This window comes from Caenorhabditis elegans, chromosome IV (genome assembly GCF_000002985.6).
Source record: "Caenorhabditis elegans chromosome IV".
In the NCBI taxonomy this organism is placed as follows: domain Eukaryota; kingdom Metazoa; phylum Nematoda; class Chromadorea; order Rhabditida; family Rhabditidae; genus Caenorhabditis; species Caenorhabditis elegans.
In genome coordinates, this window is record NC_003282.8 from 14,781,579 (window position 1) to 14,797,935 (window position 16,357).

At 40.2% G+C, this 16,357-nt stretch overlaps 8 protein-coding genes across 17 annotated transcripts; 3 read left to right on the forward strand and 5 right to left on the reverse strand.

Annotated features, from left to right (window-relative positions):
* Window positions 1-258: 258 nt before the first annotated feature.
* Y57G11C.8 (Cyclin N-terminal domain-containing protein) lies at window positions 259-1,317 on the forward strand. Its single transcript, NM_001392442.1, has 4 exons — window positions 259-437; window positions 484-681; window positions 729-792; window positions 848-1,317. Exons 1-4 carry the CDS (start codon window positions 357-359, stop codon window positions 1,135-1,137), a joined length of 633 nt encoding a protein of 210 aa, NP_001379244.1. The 5' UTR covers window positions 259-356; the 3' UTR covers window positions 1,138-1,317.
* Y57G11C.1130 (uncharacterized protein) lies at window positions 933-1,777 on the forward strand. Its single transcript, NM_001268903.4, has 3 exons — window positions 933-1,289; window positions 1,339-1,547; window positions 1,598-1,777. The coding sequence occupies exons 1-3, from the start codon at window positions 1,254-1,256 to the stop codon at window positions 1,737-1,739; spliced, it is 387 nt and encodes a 128-aa protein (NP_001255832.1). The 5' UTR covers window positions 933-1,253; the 3' UTR covers window positions 1,740-1,777.
* On the reverse strand, window positions 1,746-2,674 carry nlp-56 (Neuropeptide-Like Protein; the record flags this gene model as incomplete). Of its 3 annotated transcripts, none has more annotated exons than NM_001268905.3 (4): window positions 1,746-1,961; window positions 2,046-2,155; window positions 2,370-2,450; window positions 2,513-2,643. In NM_001268905.3, the coding sequence occupies 4 exons, from the start codon at window positions 2,639-2,641 to the stop codon at window positions 1,934-1,936; spliced, it is 348 nt and encodes a 115-aa protein (NP_001255834.1). The 3 variants fall into 3 exon arrangements, with proteins under 3 accessions (NP_001255834.1, NP_001255833.1, NP_001255835.1); NM_001268904.5 differs by having other exon boundaries at window positions 1,763-1,961; window positions 2,065-2,155; window positions 2,513-2,674; NM_001268906.1 differs by lacking the exon at window positions 1,746-1,961 and having other exon boundaries at window positions 2,012-2,155; window positions 2,513-2,641.
* A 2,778-nt stretch (window positions 2,675-5,452) lies between these two features.
* Window positions 5,453-9,265, forward strand: melo-1 (the record flags this gene model as incomplete). 4 transcript variants are annotated; one of them, NM_070384.6, is made up of 8 exons in its annotated part: window positions 5,590-5,805; window positions 6,403-6,528; window positions 6,720-7,537; window positions 7,828-7,936; window positions 8,272-8,487; window positions 8,570-8,655; window positions 8,709-8,857; window positions 8,912-9,265. In NM_070384.6, 8 exons carry the CDS (start codon window positions 5,606-5,608, stop codon window positions 9,083-9,085), a joined length of 1,878 nt encoding a protein of 625 aa, NP_502785.2. The 4 variants fall into 4 exon arrangements, with proteins under 4 accessions (NP_001379285.1, NP_502785.2, NP_502786.1 ...); NM_070385.7 differs by lacking the exon at window positions 8,272-8,487; NM_001392443.1 differs by having other exon boundaries at window positions 5,453-5,805; window positions 5,928-6,528; window positions 6,720-8,655; window positions 8,709-9,243.
* On the reverse strand, window positions 9,240-11,309 carry gdi-1 (Rab GDP dissociation inhibitor; the record flags this gene model as incomplete). 3 transcript variants are annotated; one of them, NM_001047578.5, is made up of 3 exons in its annotated part: window positions 9,240-9,646; window positions 9,704-9,957; window positions 10,279-11,309. In NM_001047578.5, the coding sequence occupies 3 exons, from the start codon at window positions 11,270-11,272 to the stop codon at window positions 9,560-9,562; spliced, it is 1,335 nt and encodes a 444-aa protein (NP_001041043.1). The 3 variants fall into 3 exon arrangements, with proteins under 3 accessions (NP_001041043.1, NP_001041044.1, NP_001255836.1); NM_001047579.7 differs by having other exon boundaries at window positions 9,560-9,646; window positions 10,234-11,272; NM_001268907.3 differs by lacking the exon at window positions 10,279-11,309 and having other exon boundaries at window positions 9,560-9,646; window positions 9,704-9,925.
* A 216-nt stretch (window positions 11,310-11,525) lies between these two features.
* On the reverse strand, window positions 11,526-14,746 carry coq-3 (Ubiquinone biosynthesis O-methyltransferase, mitochondrial; the record flags this gene model as incomplete). 3 transcript variants are annotated; one of them, NM_001047580.5, is made up of 5 exons in its annotated part: window positions 11,526-11,829; window positions 11,882-12,042; window positions 13,775-13,895; window positions 14,372-14,602; window positions 14,651-14,746. In NM_001047580.5, 5 exons carry the CDS (start codon window positions 14,744-14,746, stop codon window positions 11,632-11,634), a joined length of 807 nt encoding a protein of 268 aa, NP_001041045.1. In that variant the 3' UTR covers window positions 11,526-11,631. The 3 variants fall into 3 exon arrangements, 1 of the variants encoding a protein (NP_001041045.1); NR_131651.1 differs by lacking the exons at window positions 14,372-14,602; window positions 14,651-14,746 and having other exon boundaries at window positions 11,632-11,829; NR_131652.1 differs by lacking the exons at window positions 13,775-13,895; window positions 14,372-14,602; window positions 14,651-14,746 and having other exon boundaries at window positions 11,632-11,829.
* A 96-nt stretch (window positions 14,747-14,842) lies between these two features.
* nuo-3 (NADH dehydrogenase [ubiquinone] 1 alpha subcomplex subunit 6) lies at window positions 14,843-15,884 on the reverse strand. Its single transcript, NM_001392444.2, has 3 exons — window positions 15,807-15,884; window positions 15,111-15,495; window positions 14,843-15,062 (listed from the first exon to the last, which is right to left on the reverse strand). The coding sequence occupies exons 2-3, from the start codon at window positions 15,381-15,383 to the stop codon at window positions 14,940-14,942; spliced, it is 396 nt and encodes a 131-aa protein (NP_001379245.1). The 5' UTR covers window positions 15,384-15,495; window positions 15,807-15,884; the 3' UTR covers window positions 14,843-14,939.
* On the reverse strand, window positions 14,864-15,936 carry Y57G11C.1147 (Protein BRICK1). The gene is made up of 4 exons (NM_001380539.2): window positions 15,807-15,936; window positions 15,556-15,604; window positions 15,111-15,495; window positions 14,864-15,062 (listed from the first exon to the last, which is right to left on the reverse strand). The coding sequence occupies exons 1-3, from the start codon at window positions 15,870-15,872 to the stop codon at window positions 15,386-15,388; spliced, it is 225 nt and encodes a 74-aa protein (NP_001367161.1). The 5' UTR covers window positions 15,873-15,936; the 3' UTR covers window positions 14,864-15,062; window positions 15,111-15,385.
* Window positions 15,937-16,357: the final 421 nt, after the last annotated feature.

The window sequence follows — 16,357 nt, forward strand, 5'->3', positions numbered from 1 at the left end:
CTCGCACTTCCAAGTGTGGCGCGAAAATTTCAGATTTGAATTCAGTTTGCAATCACAAAAACAATTCCTTGAATTCAATTAATTTCCTTGCCCAAAATAGAATTTCCCCTTTTTTCTATTTTTGTATAGCTACAACCACTCTCACGTAAATATCCGACACTAGTGTGTACCACCGTGGAAATTTCTCGTGGGGGCGCTGCAAGCGCGCTCGCGCGCACAAACCACTTTTTTCTCTCTTCTATCCCGCTCTGAGGCGCTGTGAATTTACGGGGTGAACGTGGAAGTCTGGTTTTCTCTCAAAATTGTTCGTTTTCTTCTCATTTTTCCATCATTTCTAAAGTTTTTGTTCACAAAAAATGCCATTTCTATTCGTTCTCATTTCTATCAACGTTCTGTCCGTCTCATTGGTGCTTGTTATGTGCGGTAAGAAGGAAAATGTAGGTTGCCCAAACTGAATTTTGGGCAAATTTCGAATTTTTTTAGGAAAATGGTACCGGATCAGCGACAAAAAATGAAAAGAAGCCTGATCAAATGCCCGATTCTATAAAGGATAACACGACTCAAATAAATTTCACGCCGCAGTCGTCGAGTTTCAAGCGAACCGACACGTATCACGCGGTTGCTGAAAATTTTGCATTCCCAGCTTCTGTAAAATGCAAGAATCATGATGACGCGTGGAGGGTAGGTTGATGATTTCTTTGAAGAAATTAAAATTGTTTTACTTTCAGATTCTGGCTTTATATCTCGACTACATTCGAGCGGTGAATCCAGTCGAGTTCGCAAAATATAAAAGTAAGGCGAATTGAATATAGAACCAGTTTTAAATAATTTATTTTATTTATTTCAGTGCTCGACAGTGCTCTCGCTGTGCTCCACGACTTTAGTCATTTGGTTCGAACCGCACACGTCTCCAATGAAACGATCGCCTTGTCCGTTGTCTATTTTTTGATAGATTTTCACAAAATCACGCCAAATATCGGCACAGCGAGCGATCCGTGGTACAAGATGCTGTGTAGAGACGCCACGTTGGATGAGCTGGAACGGATGAGAGTGCTCATTGAGCAAGATTTGATGGGTGGAAAGAGCGAGGAATACAGTGGAAATGGAACTAGTGCTTTTGAGTTGGAGGCTATTTAAAAATATTTAAATTTAAAGATATAGTAAATTTTCGTGTCGTTCTAATTTTTTTTGAGGCGGCAAAGATCTCTTTCTATAACGGTTTCGATTCATTTCGTCGTCTGATTTGATGCAAAATGATTAGTATTATTCTCTTTCAAATCAATTTTCTGGTTCGTTTTCATTTTTTGAAGTTTTCGTGTTACATTGTCATTGTTCCAGACACTCGCAGTATTATCCGTCTTTCTTTGTGCGGGTAATAAGAAAAACTCGGAAAGAGACGTTTCTCTCGTGCAACCAGGTGTTCAAAAAGTTGCAGCCGCAACGTCGTCGGGTTCTGGATCCAAACCGACGAACGATGATTTTCCGGTTGGAGTCGCACCTCCACACATTCCACTAGCTGCGAAAAAGTCGGATGAGAGGACATTGGCGTAGGGGATTTCTTATTGTTCTAGACAAAAGATTCAACTTCTTCTTGCAGAGATATTGAATCGATTCAGAGTGAGAAGGCTGTGCTCCGGGATAAGAAGCTCAAAGCTCAAATGGGCGGTAACAAGTCCAAGGTTCTCTCTTCTTCACATTCTCCAGCTAGCGATGGTATTAAATCGAACAAAGCAAAGTGAACTATTATGAATCCGAATCCATAAACAATTCTTGGATATTTATTTCGATAATGCTTAGAATTATAAATTTTACGGGGGAAGACGGGGGCGAACTGACATTTGTTTAAAAAAAAGAGAGTTGGAAAACACTGCAGAAACAAGGAGGGAACTGATGATTGAGAATAGTAAGTCGTCACCATCAAGCGTCGTATATTCTACAGAATTTGAAGCGGCAGGCGTATCCTAAAATGAGAAATGGGGGTTACGGTAGGTTAGAAGCCAGCCAGCCAAAACTATATCACAAGCACGGGTTGGCACACTACGAACCTTGCCCAGTAAAACGAACCTCTCAAGCCGTCACTCCTTCTTGGTCTCGTTGGGAACACGTCTTCATTTGCCACGTTATCGCTGTTCATAGAGTCAATCAGAGCAGCTACCTGAAATTCGGGAGCTTCGAGACGATTTGTATACTCAAAAGTATTCCAACATCTACTGAACAATTCTGTGAAATTTAGCCCTTGTAGCGGCCAGTCTGTCTGAGATCGTGGCGAGACCCTCTTAGAAAAACTACGTGTACCTTTGAAGTGGCGTCCTAGGATACAACAAAGATACAATAACAAACGACTGTCCAACTATTTTCCTCAGACTCACCTCATCATTAACCCCATAGTAGGGTCTCAACTGACGATCGTGTCCTAACATTCGATAGAACGATACCGAGTAAGGGAAACTCTGAAAATGCTAAAATCTAGTTGCAGGACGTGACTCCGCACCACCCGTCCCCAAAAATTCACCCTTAGCTGACGTGTCAGAAGCTGTGGCGGCTCGACGTCATCTGTCATTATTGAGGAGGCTCGGGAAGTGATGGTCAAAACGGCGCACACTAGGAGCAGGGAGCCCAGTAGAGATGAAGGTGATGGCATCTGGAAGAGTTGAATCATATGGTTTAGAAGAGTGTCGGGAATAGAATAGAACATTTCGATCTAGACCGTTGCACTACTTATTGGTTTTGAAACAATGAATCAAGTTGAGGGTGGAATGCTTTGTTTTCGAATATTTTTTTTTTGGAATAAGAAAAAATTCGTAGAAAACTATTCGCTAAAAAATTAATGACGAATTTGGATATTTGGGAGCAGAAATGAATAATTATATGTCACTTCCTCCCATTAAAGGACCACTATAGATGTCGAGTTTGCACGTAGGCATGGTTTAAACTTAGTATTTATATTAAGTTTAATGTTTTAAGTACCAAAATGAAGAAAACATTTTTGAAAAACTCGTAATATTAAAAAAAATGAAACATGAAAACTGAGAACTGAGAACCTTAGGGCTCACACAAACTGATCGAAATTCTTCTCCTCGACTATATCCACTCCTCCTCTCATCTTCTGTGGTCACGGTCCGTCTGAGCCTATTCAGTACCTCTCGATGATGGATTGATGCCATGAAATGTCAGCTTCTCTCTAACCCCGCACCGCTGAACTTTTGCCGTCGTAATCTAATAGAATCTATAATTGGAAAATGGGAGAGAGAAACGACCCGGATTTTATAAAGCTCCATAATAAGATGAGTTGAAATTTGGCAATTCGGAGTAGTTATGAAGCAGAAAGTGACGTCATTTGAGCTGGAAGTTCGGATTTGGAAATTGTGTGTAGTTTGGGCTTATAGGTTGGTATGAATCATAAATTGAACGTTCAGATTTTCCAAGTTTCGTTTTTTGAATCTGGAAGATCTGAATTGCCGTCTCCGACCTACAAAAAATCGAGAAATAGGCTCCGCCCATATCTTGGCTTTTGCTCCCTATTTACAGTGCATTCTCGGGTTCACTTCCTCGTAGTATCTTGGTACCGGGTCACACGTGGAGTCAGAAAGTACCATTTCGCTTTGATCTACAAAAAATGCAGGAATTTAGACGCAGACATCTCGTCTGATTTCGCATGGAACGTGCTGACGTCACAATTTTTCTGGGAAAAAATTCCCGCATTTTTTGGAGATCAAACCGCTATGAGACAGCCTGACACCACGTGGGGTCATTTTTACAGGCTTTAGCATACGGTTACAGTGAAAATTATCCGAAAAATACTTATTTTGGACCCCAGTTCGTCCGTTCTTATTCCTTCTTCCGCTTTGCAAATATACACTCACTTTCGTTACATACTTCATTATCACTACTTACTATCGATAGTGCAGGTATTGCAATGGTTCTTCCACTATGATGAATCACTTCGTATTTTTGACAACTAAAATACGTACACTCCTTCTCGATAAGCAATGCCACACAATGTGTTGCGAACCTTGCAATAAAATCGATCCAATTAGAGAATCTGCTCTAGCAGCGTCCAATTGATCGATTGTAAAATTTGCAAGTCAAAAGCATATTGTGCATTGTCCCCTTCCACCAGCAGTCGTTCTTTCCTAAAAAGCCATAAATCGTCACATTATTCAGTTTGTTTGAAGGCAGTGTAACCACGGGAAACCGCGTATATGTCAACACTCGCACACAACGCCAACACAAGTAAAAATAATTAACGGTTGGCTTGTTTTTCGTTTTTCATTTTTCACCTGAAAGCTCTGCCACAGCTTTTTCGTTTTCACTTTGATAAGAGAGTCGGCTCACAAATTCCACCAGTTCTCATTAGACACATTGTCACCTTCTTTCTATGTGCGCTGAGCTCTTCAACTACTCTTAATCCTATTTCTCTCAGCTTATAAGTTATTGAGTTTTTTTTGTTAAGTATGTATTTTTTTTCTCCAAATTCACGTCTTCTTCTTCCTTATCGACATTTCGTGCCAGTAATTCCGAAAATGGGTCACCCACCGCGAAGATGAAAATCTTTAAAATGGAGATTTTGGTCGAGATATAAAGAAGGAATTGAATATATAGAACGTTCCTCCATTCGCAGAAATTATTTTCTATTGAACAGTGGTTTCATAGAATAGTTTGAGGATTGACTTTGCCAGATTTCATTCCTCGTGGGGTACTGTACCTCGTTATAAAGCAGAAAATTCGAAATTTTGTGCGAAGGTCTCAACACGACAAAGTTTTGGTAAAGGAAAAAAAAATGTGTGCGGCTTTAAAGATTACTGTAATTTTTAACTTTCGTTGATCTGGAATTTTCATCGATTTCCCAAAAGTATGTGTGTTCGTTTAAAGAATATAACACTAAAACACATACATTTTCCTGAAAAATCTATGAAAATTCTGCAACAATGAGAGTTTGAAGCTACAGTAATCTTTAAAGGCGCGCGTCTTTTTTCATGTCACAAAATGTTGTCGTGTCGAGACCTGCAGCTACTGTATTTTTGAAACTAAAAACGAAAAATGCCTATTAAACTTTTTTCTACACTTATTGCTGGAACTTTTTATCAGAATTTCTTTCTCACTCCAGAAAAAATTTAGTATTAGCAATTTCTCTGTCATCTTTTTTTCCAAATATTGCATTCAAATCTCCCGCCAAAAGCAATATTTGCACCGATCAATTTCATTTTGTAGCGTCCCAAAACGCCACGTTAATAAATACTATTTGGTTCTGCGTATTTTTTCTCCTCGAATGTATTCTCGTCTCCTATCTATTTCTCTCTCTCTCACTCTTTGCATTCTACTCACCATCCACGTTTACCACGTTATTTCTCTAAATTATTTCTCTTTTTCGTATGATTCTCTCGTTTTTATGTAATCTCTCTCTCTCTATCTATCCGTCTCGATGTGCTGTGCTGGGGATGGAAAGGCGACTGGCCGTCGTTGCTGTTAGTATTTTACTATCGCTGTGTGTGTGCGTGCCCCCAATTCCTCCCCAGTTTCAGAAGTATTCTCGCTATTAATTTCTTATTTTATATATATATATTGATACAGTGCATATATTTATTCCAGTGAACCTATAATAATAATGTATCACAATAACAACTATGGATATAACAATCATCGTGGCGGTGGAGGTTTCCGTCACAATAATTACAACAACAACAACAATAACCATCATCATCACTACAACAATTTGCCGAGAATCAATGAGACGCAAGTTCCTCAGTCGAAGCACACGATTTTTATTCGAGGACTTCATGGTGATATTTCGACGGAAGAGATCAAGTAGGCTATTTGTAGAGAGAAAATGTTTGATTGAAAGTTTTTTGCCAAGTTTTCTATTCAAAATCATTTCAGATATTTAAATTTCCAAATCAATAATCAGTATAATCATTATTATATTTCAGTCGGAAAAGAGAGTTCTATCCTACTATGTGTTGATTATTACCTACAGGGAGATTATTTTCCCACACACACACACACACACACACCCAACATTAATTCTAATTCATTCTAAAATAATTTGATGATGTCGCGCTGTGGGATACGGTCTTTTCTTTTGCAACGAATTTTGCAACAAATGATTTACAATTACAATTACAAGTCTCTAAAATTTTCCACCAGTTTTCACATTGTGAGTGTATTACATATCAATATATATATTCGAGTGTGTGACACCCCCCACCCATCTCTTTCTCTTTTTCCCCCGTCTCTTTTTTCTCAAATGGAATATATTTCTCATGCTTTTGAATTAACACCAAATGCACGAGCTATTCTATATTCAACATACCTAATTCATTTTCAGACTCCAAAAAAGTTGTGGCCCCCCACGAAATTGTGAAATTCTCCCACACTGCCCTTTTAATTATATGCCTGTTTTAGGGAATATATTGGCGAAAAAGTTGGAAAAATCTCGTTCGATTTCGTGAAAGTGGCTCAAGATAAGAGCAAGATATTCGTGGCTGTTCGATTTGAGAATCGTGATGAGGCTAAGGAGTTTATGGAGACGTAAGTGGATCAGGGATAGGCGGAAATTCTATAAAATGGCCTATTGCTCCATTTTTTTCTAGTTTCTCAGCTGAAAAGAATGGTGTTTTTAGATAAATTGTGTGAATTTATATATTTTGACACTATTTTTCAATAAAATATTGTAGAATTGCCGAAAATAAGAAATTCAAAGCAACCCTCTCCATTTTCAGATATTCGGATCGTGAATTCATGGGATGCCGTTGTGATCTCTCTTGGTTCCGTGATATACGTCGTTATTGTGCCTATCAGCGTGCCAAGCAGGTTCGAAGCAACAGTCAACGCCGCCGTCGTCGTTCTGATTCACAAGAGTCTTCGAAGAGATCTGCGTCGCCACCAGTGAGAAGAGGACGATCGAAGAGCCGATCTAGAAGCAGAAGTCCGTCGAGAAGCCGATCGAGAAGCCGCTCAAGAAGTGTGTCTAGATCAAAGTCGCCGGCATCTAGAAATGGAAGAGTCTCTCGGCATCGTAGTAGAAGTCAGAATCGATCGAGAAGCCGATCGAATACCAGAAGCCGGTCTCGTAGCTCGGGAAGATCGGGCAGTGCTCACTCGAGAAAATCGGATGATGTTGATTCGTTCGACGATGAATCGTTTGATGAGAAGTCTCGAGTCAAAGATAATGAAGCACGACAGAAGAGACGTAGAGAGTTGTCAGATGATGATCGGAAAGATGTACGAGAAACTCAACCAAAGAAGAGTGTGAAGGAAGAGCTTCCTCAAATCCCACTTCCACCGAAAACTGAAGCAGCAGCATCGCCATCTCCAGCTCCACCAACTCCAAAAGCTTCAAAATCTGCATCGTTCATTCCACCACCGACGGCAGATGATATGGAATTGGAAAGTCCTCCACATGTTTCCAATAATCAATATGAGTACCAGCAATCCAACAACACATATAATCAAATCAGAACTGGTGCAAGTCCAGTTTCAGTATCCTATTCAGTGCCAATGGAAGTTGAAGCAACTCCGAAGATGATTGTTAGAGAGAGTAAGAGGAGTCACTAAAGGAATTTCTCAAAAAAAGGGCTATTTCTTAACTCAAATCTGAAATTTCGCCGATTTTCAAGAGTCACAACGGCCGGAAATAGATTTTTATCTGTAAAATAAAACAATAATCGAACAAAAAAATGAATTTATAACCGCTGCGACCAGGGAAAATTGCCGAAAATTCAGGGTTTAGTTAAAATTGGCCCATTTTTTCGAAATTTTTGGAACCGCCATAAAAGCTTTTCTTGAAATTTTTCGATATCTATTTAGTGTCAATTTTTGAATTTTCAGCCCCACAACCTGCTCAACCGCCAGTTCAAGTCAATTCTTATTATACCACTACACCTATTCAGCAACAACAGCAACAACAGCAACCAATACCACCACAACTCCCTACAGCGTAAGTTCATTACCCAGACGCCAAATTTTTTGAGAGTTTTGCTCCAAAAATACGGTTCGTGGTCTCCAAGCGACAGTTTTTTTTTTTGATAAATACAAACAGGTATGCGCCTTTAAAGTGTACTGAAATATTTGTCGATTTTTTGTTGAAAATCATTTTTTATTTTAACAAATCGTGAGAAAAACAATTGAAAGCACTGCTAGGAAATTTAGAAGCTACAGTACTCTTTAAAGGTGCGCACCTGTTTGTAAGTATTTAACAAAAATTTTTCGTGTCGAGACCCGGTACCATATTCCCCGCGGGGCAAATTTTCACGTTTGTGTAATCCGTTTTAGTCCACCACAACCACCACCGACCACGCCCCAACCTGCGTTTGTGCCCCGTCAAATTGGCAGAATCGAAATAGTTATGCCTTCTTCTCTGCCGGCTCCAGTGGTTTCAGCTGCTGCTGCTTCTGCTTCTGCCGCTGCTCACCCAGTTGCTATGAATGGGTCTGCTATCAGTGGTGGTTCAAGTATGCCCGACATTACAATGCACCCCAACACGAATAAGTATGAATTTCGAAATTCCCTGAAAAACTAATATTTATTCTCTAATTTTTAATATTTCCCTCAAAAAATCAATGTTTTCCAGACTCTTTGGTCATCTCAAAGCCTTCCAATCTGCTCTCCTCTCCACTGTCAAGTATGAGCCGCCAGCGAGAAAGGAAGAAGACGAAGGTAACCATTGACAACCGGCGGGGGCTTTTTCGAAAAACAATATATAATTTCAGCTGGATTCTCTACTCTCCGTCTCTCATCACTAGCCACTGAAGATGACTCGGCGGACGAGGAGAAGGCGATGGTGAGGGAGTTGAAGCTTGCGAAGCTCAACGATGAGCAAATGATGCGTTTCCATATTAAGAAGAAGCAACTCGAATCGGTAAGTTTTCAAGTTACTCATTGACTAATTTGAGTCAAATTTTCTATTTTTCAGGCTTTTCGCAACGATTGTGAAACATATGCGGTCGTCACACGTGCTCTTCTCGCTAAAGACGAGTCTCTACAATTCGGACTGAAAATGGCATTGCTCGAGAATATGGAGGATTTGTACAAAAAGATGATGCAACGTGTCGATGATCAGCTCGATGCTCTGCTTGTGATGGCTTAAACTGGGATTTTTTCTTTAATCAATTATGTAAAAACATATATGCTTATTCTTCTCCAATTTTCAAATGGAAATGATCTCCCTTCATCAAATGTAATCCCATCCTATCCAAACTTTCTGATCGTGATAATAATTGTATTTCTGTAATGAAGTACTTCAAAAGGATAAAGTGATTTATAGATTTACGAAGCGGACTTTGTTTGGGAATTGTAAAGTTAAATACAAAGGAAATAGTGGGAAGAAATTTTGTTTTCGGGACGAAAATTGAAATTTAAAAAAAGGGTTCTCGGGGAATCACATGAGGATAGAGACTGGAAAAGAGAAAATACAATAAATTAAAATCGGTTGAAAATGAACATTGGACAGGAGAAACAAACGGAACGGGAATCGTTTTTTTTATAGAGGCGACAAAAAAGAGCAAAAGCAGCATCAGAAGCGTCAAATCAGAGTACTCAAAAGAAGGGAATGGATATTCAATTATTCCTGATCATTCAACGACAAGTGAGTGATGTTGGTGAAGTCGAATTCTTTGGTCGTTCCACGTTCGAACATGTTGAGCACGTCCTGAAAAATGAATAATTATAATTTCTTTCAAAAATTGTTTTAAATTCTTTAAATTACCTTGCAAGTGGTTTCAAAGTGAGTCGTAGCATCATAAGATTGAGAGATGAAGATCTGTGACTCAGATCCCAAGTCAGATGGCTCATAAACATCGGAAATCTGAATGAACTTCTCGGCAATTGCGCCAAGAAGTTGAAGTCCTGGAAGAACTTCAGCCTCTGGATTGGCTGTCTCGACAGTGGTGGAGACCATTGCCAAATACCATCCCTTTGGTGTCACCATGTTCGTGTTGGAGCAGCATGAGATGTAGATGTCTGAAAAAAAGGGAATTAGTGATGCTGAAAGCGTGAGTTTTGCAAAAAGCAGCGAGTCGCACAGAAAAAGAGGCGGAGAGTAAATTGGCAAACCGGCGGCTCGGTTTTTCCTCCTTTTAATTTATTTTTCAATAAAGTTTCAATTTTACCTAATTCTCATAGGATCGTGAGACTATTTTAGTCTTCGGATAATTAAATTCGATAATATTTTCATTCAAACATTAACAAAAAAAGTAGGAAAAACCCGTGCCGCAAGATTGCAAAATTACGCCCTACCTCTTTTCTGTGCGACGCGCTGCTTTTCCAAGACTATAAATTTACCATAATGTCTTCCAACTTGCTTTTGTGGAATGATAATCTGGCAGGATTGAGCATCATTTGTATTTGGAATTGGATGGTTCAACAAACAAATGGCTCGGACAACTTGTCCAGTCTTCTTGACACGATCCTTGGCGTATGAGGGATCGCAGTAGATCTGCTTTCCACGGACAATCTCATCTCCACACTTGACTCCAATAGCCTTTCCATTCTCCATCACAATCTCGTCGACTGGCTTGTCGAGCATGTAGGTTCCTCCGTAGATGGCCGAGAGACGAGCGAATCCCTGTGGAAGTTCTCCCAATCCGTACAATGGGTACAAGTATGGTGACTTTCCATAACGAGCCAATGAGTCAGAGTACAATCGGATCTTCTCAACAGCTGGAGCGTATGGTTGATTCTTGTGCTCATCGTCACGGTAGAGGGCCAGCGCGTGTCCGGTGAAATCGGCGGTGTTCTCGTCAAGGCCAAACTTCTCGTAAACCTGCTGCATTGTGCTGTTGTGTGGGTCAAGTCCTTGCCAAGTGTCCTCCTTGTTCTCATCGAATTGTTGCACCCAGACGAGGAACTTCTTGAAGCGACGTTTCTCGAACATTCCCATAAGGGAAGTGGCAAGAGCCTCCATCTCATCGGCCGGCACCTTGTAGATCTTTCCACCCTTCACAACGAACGAGGCCTCAATCGACTTGAATTCCAAGTAGCGAGTGACTCCAGTATGGATGAGAAGCTTGACCAATGGCCCGTTGGCCATCAAAAACTTTGGAATCAAGTCGACGTTCCAGTCACGTCCACGTCCCATCTCCTGTTGTGGCTTGGCTTGTGGACCGTGGAATTTCTCGTAGAGTTGCTCAAGTGGAGTCAGTGAAGCTGACTCTCCTCCATAATAGTTGTTTCGGTCAATGTGGAGAACCTTCTTTCCGGAAACCGACAGCATTCCCGAGATGATGCACTCCTTGAGGCCGGTTCCGAGAACGATGGCATCGTATTCCTCATCCATTTCGAGCGAGTTTTTCGGGGAATTGGTTGGAACTCCTGAAAATTGATCGGATTGTGATTTGGAAAATTGCGGGGAAAGAGAAACTGAAAGAAAAGTTGAATTTCAAAAAGGAAATTTTAGAATTCAAGAAAATAATTATAAAAACTGAAGAAAGAGAGTGAGAGGGAGGGAGGGAGAGACGCAGAGAATAAAGTTGTTGAAAATCAGATATTTTGCGGGTAGATCAAACCCAATTGTTTGACATTTAAAAGAGTTAGGTCTCAAATTATTTTTTTTTTTGAAAATTAAAAAAAATAGCACCAGTAACATATGGAAACATGAAAAAAAAACTAGCAACACTAAACAAAAAATCTTCAAATCTAATTCTTCACTGCCAAAATTCCGTAATTACACTGAGTCGATTCGATCCATGTCCAGTGATTTCCAACCGGATGAAACATTAATCCATGCACCGCCGTCACCCGGCAACCCGCTTTTTCGAGATGTGAAGTGAGCTCGGCGGGTGTGATGAATTTTTCCCAGTCGTGGACTCCGGGCGGCACGATTTTGAGTACATTCTGAAAATTTTCAAATTTATTTCCAAAAAAAAAAGAAAGAAAAAAATCAAACCTCTGCAAGCCAAATAGCTGCCAATTTGCTCAGCCACGTTCTGTTGATAGTTGTGATGAAGAGCGGGGCACCGGGGCGAGCCAGCTCAGCGAGGCAGCCAATGAATCCGGGAAGATCGGCGACGTGTTCGACAATTTCCGAAGCGACGACTGCATCGTAGGCTGGAATTATTGAAGATTTTAAGGTAAATTGCTAAAAAATACAGAAAAGAATGGGGAAAAGATGTGTTGCGAAATATTTTTTAACTTTTGAGTAGATTGGAAGTAGAAATCAATAATTTTCGATTACTATTCAAGAGTACGTAGGAGTTTCACAGAACTTCATCAAGTCTACGCAAGAGTTTCATTTCATTTAAGACCTTTTCTGTGAAAGTTTTCAGTCAAGTGACTTCAAAATCGTAAACAACTCAAAAAATAGGTTATTCTAAATAATTTCACCAATTGATTCGTATAATCGCAGTAAACATAATAGTTGAAAAGATGACGTCAGCTGTCCTAGCGACACGTGGATCGAGCTTCAAATGGCCGAATCGCCGACATAGAATGACACGTGGCAACGACGAACACAGGGGCGCCCAGTTAGGGAATGTTTGTCATCAGAGACAGCAACAACCAGAGAGGGTCTACGAGATGATGCTGCTGCGTGTGAGTGTGAGTGAGAGTGAATTTGAGCGCTCATTCCCTTTCTCACTCACTCTCTCCGCGGTTAACCCCAAACGGGATGGCGGTCGAAATGAGCGTCCAAAATGGACTGAGAGAAGGGAGCGACGGCGAGAGACTGGAGAGATCAAATAACATCTGAGGACATCTGGGTTGGATCTAGTATTATTCAAGACTTCCGAACTGTAATAATATCCAGTTGAGACCTTCAAAATTGAAGTCTAGGACATCTAGAACTGAAAGTTCGAGAACCTACAAGCCATAGACGCAGACACAACCGGATGAGGGTGAGAACACGAGACGCAGAAATGTGGGGATTGTTGTGTTGGCCCACACATCGAAAAGGGGGGGGGGAGAGAGAGAGAGACACAACACCGAAGAAGAACAAAATCGATAAAATGTCCAAGAAGAGGAGAAGCCGGACGGGTGGAGGAGGAGAAGACGGCGAGCAAAATAGGGAAATAGAGAACAGAACAGAAGAGTTGAAAGCTTTGTATCCAAAATTATTCCAAGGGGGCACCGGAAATCGAATTGAATTGGGTTGGATCAACACTTTTTTCAACAAAAAAGAAAGGAAATTCGTCGAGAAGACTCAATTTCAAGTCAACTGTGAAGATGGTGTGTAGTGCGCGAGGAGGAAGATTAATTGAGATGTTTTGAGAGAATGCGGAAATTCCTGCCCAAACTTGGGGGCTTCTAGGACTACTTTTATAACTTTTACAGACTGCAATAAGCCACTGCTGGCGCTGTACAGTACACTGAACAATACCCATCCAATTCCTCCATTACAAACAACTATTCTTCACTACAAGGTATAATGGGGTAGTAATCCTTCCGATTACCCCCGGGTGAAAACCGAAAACCGGCTTTATTGAAATATTTAGCACTTTTTCTGTGAAAAAAACTTGTCGGGGGCTCTTCAAAATCGATAGTTTGGCGCTTGAAGCTTCTGAAGAAGACGTCAACCAGCAGAGCAGCAGCAGAGAGACGGAGAGACGGAAAAGAAGTCATGCAATTAACAGAGTCTTTTAGGAAAAATGCAGCTGTCAAAATATGTTGAAAATCGAAGTGCAAACATTGTGAAACACTTCACTAAATGGGGATTATTCTGCATTCCTGGCCTCTGAGTAACATTTTTTTCCAAATTCTAGGAGATAAATCTCATGTGACAGCTGACAAGCGAAATTATCTCCCTGATAACAATGAAATGTTCCTATAGGAAGAAGAAATGTACCCGATTTATTGTGTGGCTTCTGACAGAAATCCTCGACGCTGGTATGCTCGAACCGGAGGCGCTTCGAGATTCCGGCAATTTGAAGGGGTTTCGCTGTGAGGGACTGATTCGCAGCTTCTACCTGGAAATTATTCATTTAAACCCAGTATAATTAGGCAAGATCAGCTCTATTTTAATCCAAAACATTAAAATTTATCGATTTTCTCACTGAAATGTTGGATTTTGAGAACATTTTATGCAAAATTGGTTGCAAAACATGAAATATTCACACAATATTTAATAGAAAGTGAATAAAACAAGTGAAATCAAAATTTTATTGCAAAAAACTGTGTAAAATTGGCGATTTTTGCGAAAATAACAGAAGAAAAAACCGTGCCGCAGGGTTGCCAAATCGCCCCGCCTCTTTTCTGTGCGGCATTTTGCTTTTTGCAAAATTTAAAAATCAGATCGTTTTTGGTAATTTAAAACGCAATTTCAATCAAAGAAATTGAAAAAATGACAATATTTCAGTGAGAAAACCGATAAATTTTCATAGTTTTTGATGTCTTAGAGCTGATTTTGCATAAATTCCCAGAAAAATGGGAAAATCTCCCTTACAGCTTGCTTCGTCGCATCAATTCCTGTAACATCGAATCCACTTCTGGCCAGTGGAATCGACAAAAGACCCCCTCCGCTTCCAACGTCCACTAATCGAGGAGGAGCCTTCTGATCGCTTTTTCTAACATTATCGACAATCCAAGGAACTCGAATCCTGTTTAATGAGTGAAGTGCGTGGAAGGGACCCAGTTCATCAGCCCATTCTGCAGACAAGTCTCCGAATTTTTCGACCTAAAATAATTTTTCTACAGATAAATAGCTTATTTTTATATGTTTTACCTCTTTTACATCAATAGAAGATACTGAAGCGGCTGAAGTAGTCGAGTGTAGTCGTTGTAGCTTTGCGATGATTCTGGCACTTCGTGAAGGGATCATCTACCAGGAAAAATAAAATTCAATCAAAATAAACAAAAAAAATCGAAAAAGAAATAAAATTAGGTCGTAGAACCTGCCAAATCAATTTTTAAGTCAAAAAATCAGATTTTATTCCTTCTAGTATCAGCCGATTCGATTTAAAATACGAGAATTTACTTTACAATTACACATAAAACACTGAAAAATAAAAAATCTATTCCTTTCCGTTGAGGAATTTGGAGAGGAAGTCCTTTGGCTTGGCTTCGACATTTTCAGCGAACAGGTAGTTGCGCACGTGATCCGGGTTGTAGAATGCGTAACGGATCGATTTCATGTGCTGAAAGTGACAATTAGAGTTTAGAAAATTTAAATTTTATTCAAAAACCTGATGAGTTTCTCCGACAAGTCTGTCAACGACACGAACATCGGTGAGATGTCCGTTCTTTGTGAATTGCTTCTTGATGACAGCACGGAACACGCCGAGCGGCATATCATGAAGTCCGAAATCCCACCAGAACTTTGGAGTGAGACGTTGGAACTCCTTATAAGCGGCGAGAACCGACATGCGTGCCTCGGCGGAATTGTTGGATTTGATTGGAGCGACGGTGCGAACGGCGTGTTGTCCGGCACGGACGACTCTTCCGGCAGTTGCAGACATTATTACGAAAGAGTATCTCCTTTGGTGACACGGGCTTCAAGAAATTCGACCTTTCGTTCCAAAAGGTTAAGCTTGTCGCTGAGAGTCGCTAGTTTTGTGCGGCAAGAGAGCTCTGGAAGAAATCAGATATTTTTTAAAGGAATTAATTTAAAATAATAATTTTTCTACAAACCAAAGCTGGACAAGAAGTTAGCGATGTTCTTGATGTTATCGGCAATAATCTGAAAGTTAGTACGGGTTAGTGTGGGAGATATGAATTCACACATGAATATTTGTTGTAAAATTGTATAAAATCACAACCTACTGAAGTGAAAAGCTATTTCAACACCGCAGTTAAAAATATTCAAAAATTTCAACAACCATTTTTAATCAATTTTCATTCACATTTCAATCGATTTCCATCATTTTTTTCCGTCTACTAACCTGCTCAAACTCGCGATTATCCCAGTCGTCCTTTAGTTGTTGTTGAACGGCTTCCGAAGCGTGCATTCAACGCTGAAAAGCTGAAAAACGGTGAAGGATGGTCGCCGGTGTGCCGCGTGCTGCGTAAATCGACACACTCGATCGCGGCGAAACCCGTCCTCGAAACTGCGTGCGCCTTTGATGTCAGCGGTCGTTCGATTGGCTCCTTGTCGCACTGATTTGGCTTTGGATTTCGTAATTTTCGACGGATTTTCGGGATTTTCTATCGATTTTTTGAGAATTTTCAAGGAAATAGACTGATTATTCATTAGTTTTTTCAAAAATTCCATACATTCATTGAGAATGGGTTAGACAAACGTAAATTCAGATTTTAGAAAATCGAGCAAACTGAGCAAAAAACTGTGTCCGCTTGAGAAATTTGTAAAAATTAAGACTATATTCACTGAAAACTCTTATTGCAATCCGATATTATCCAATGAAACTATCTGCTTTTAGCAATTCTATTGTTTTGAAACGTTTCTCTCAAAATTTTATAGACATCACGTGTTTTG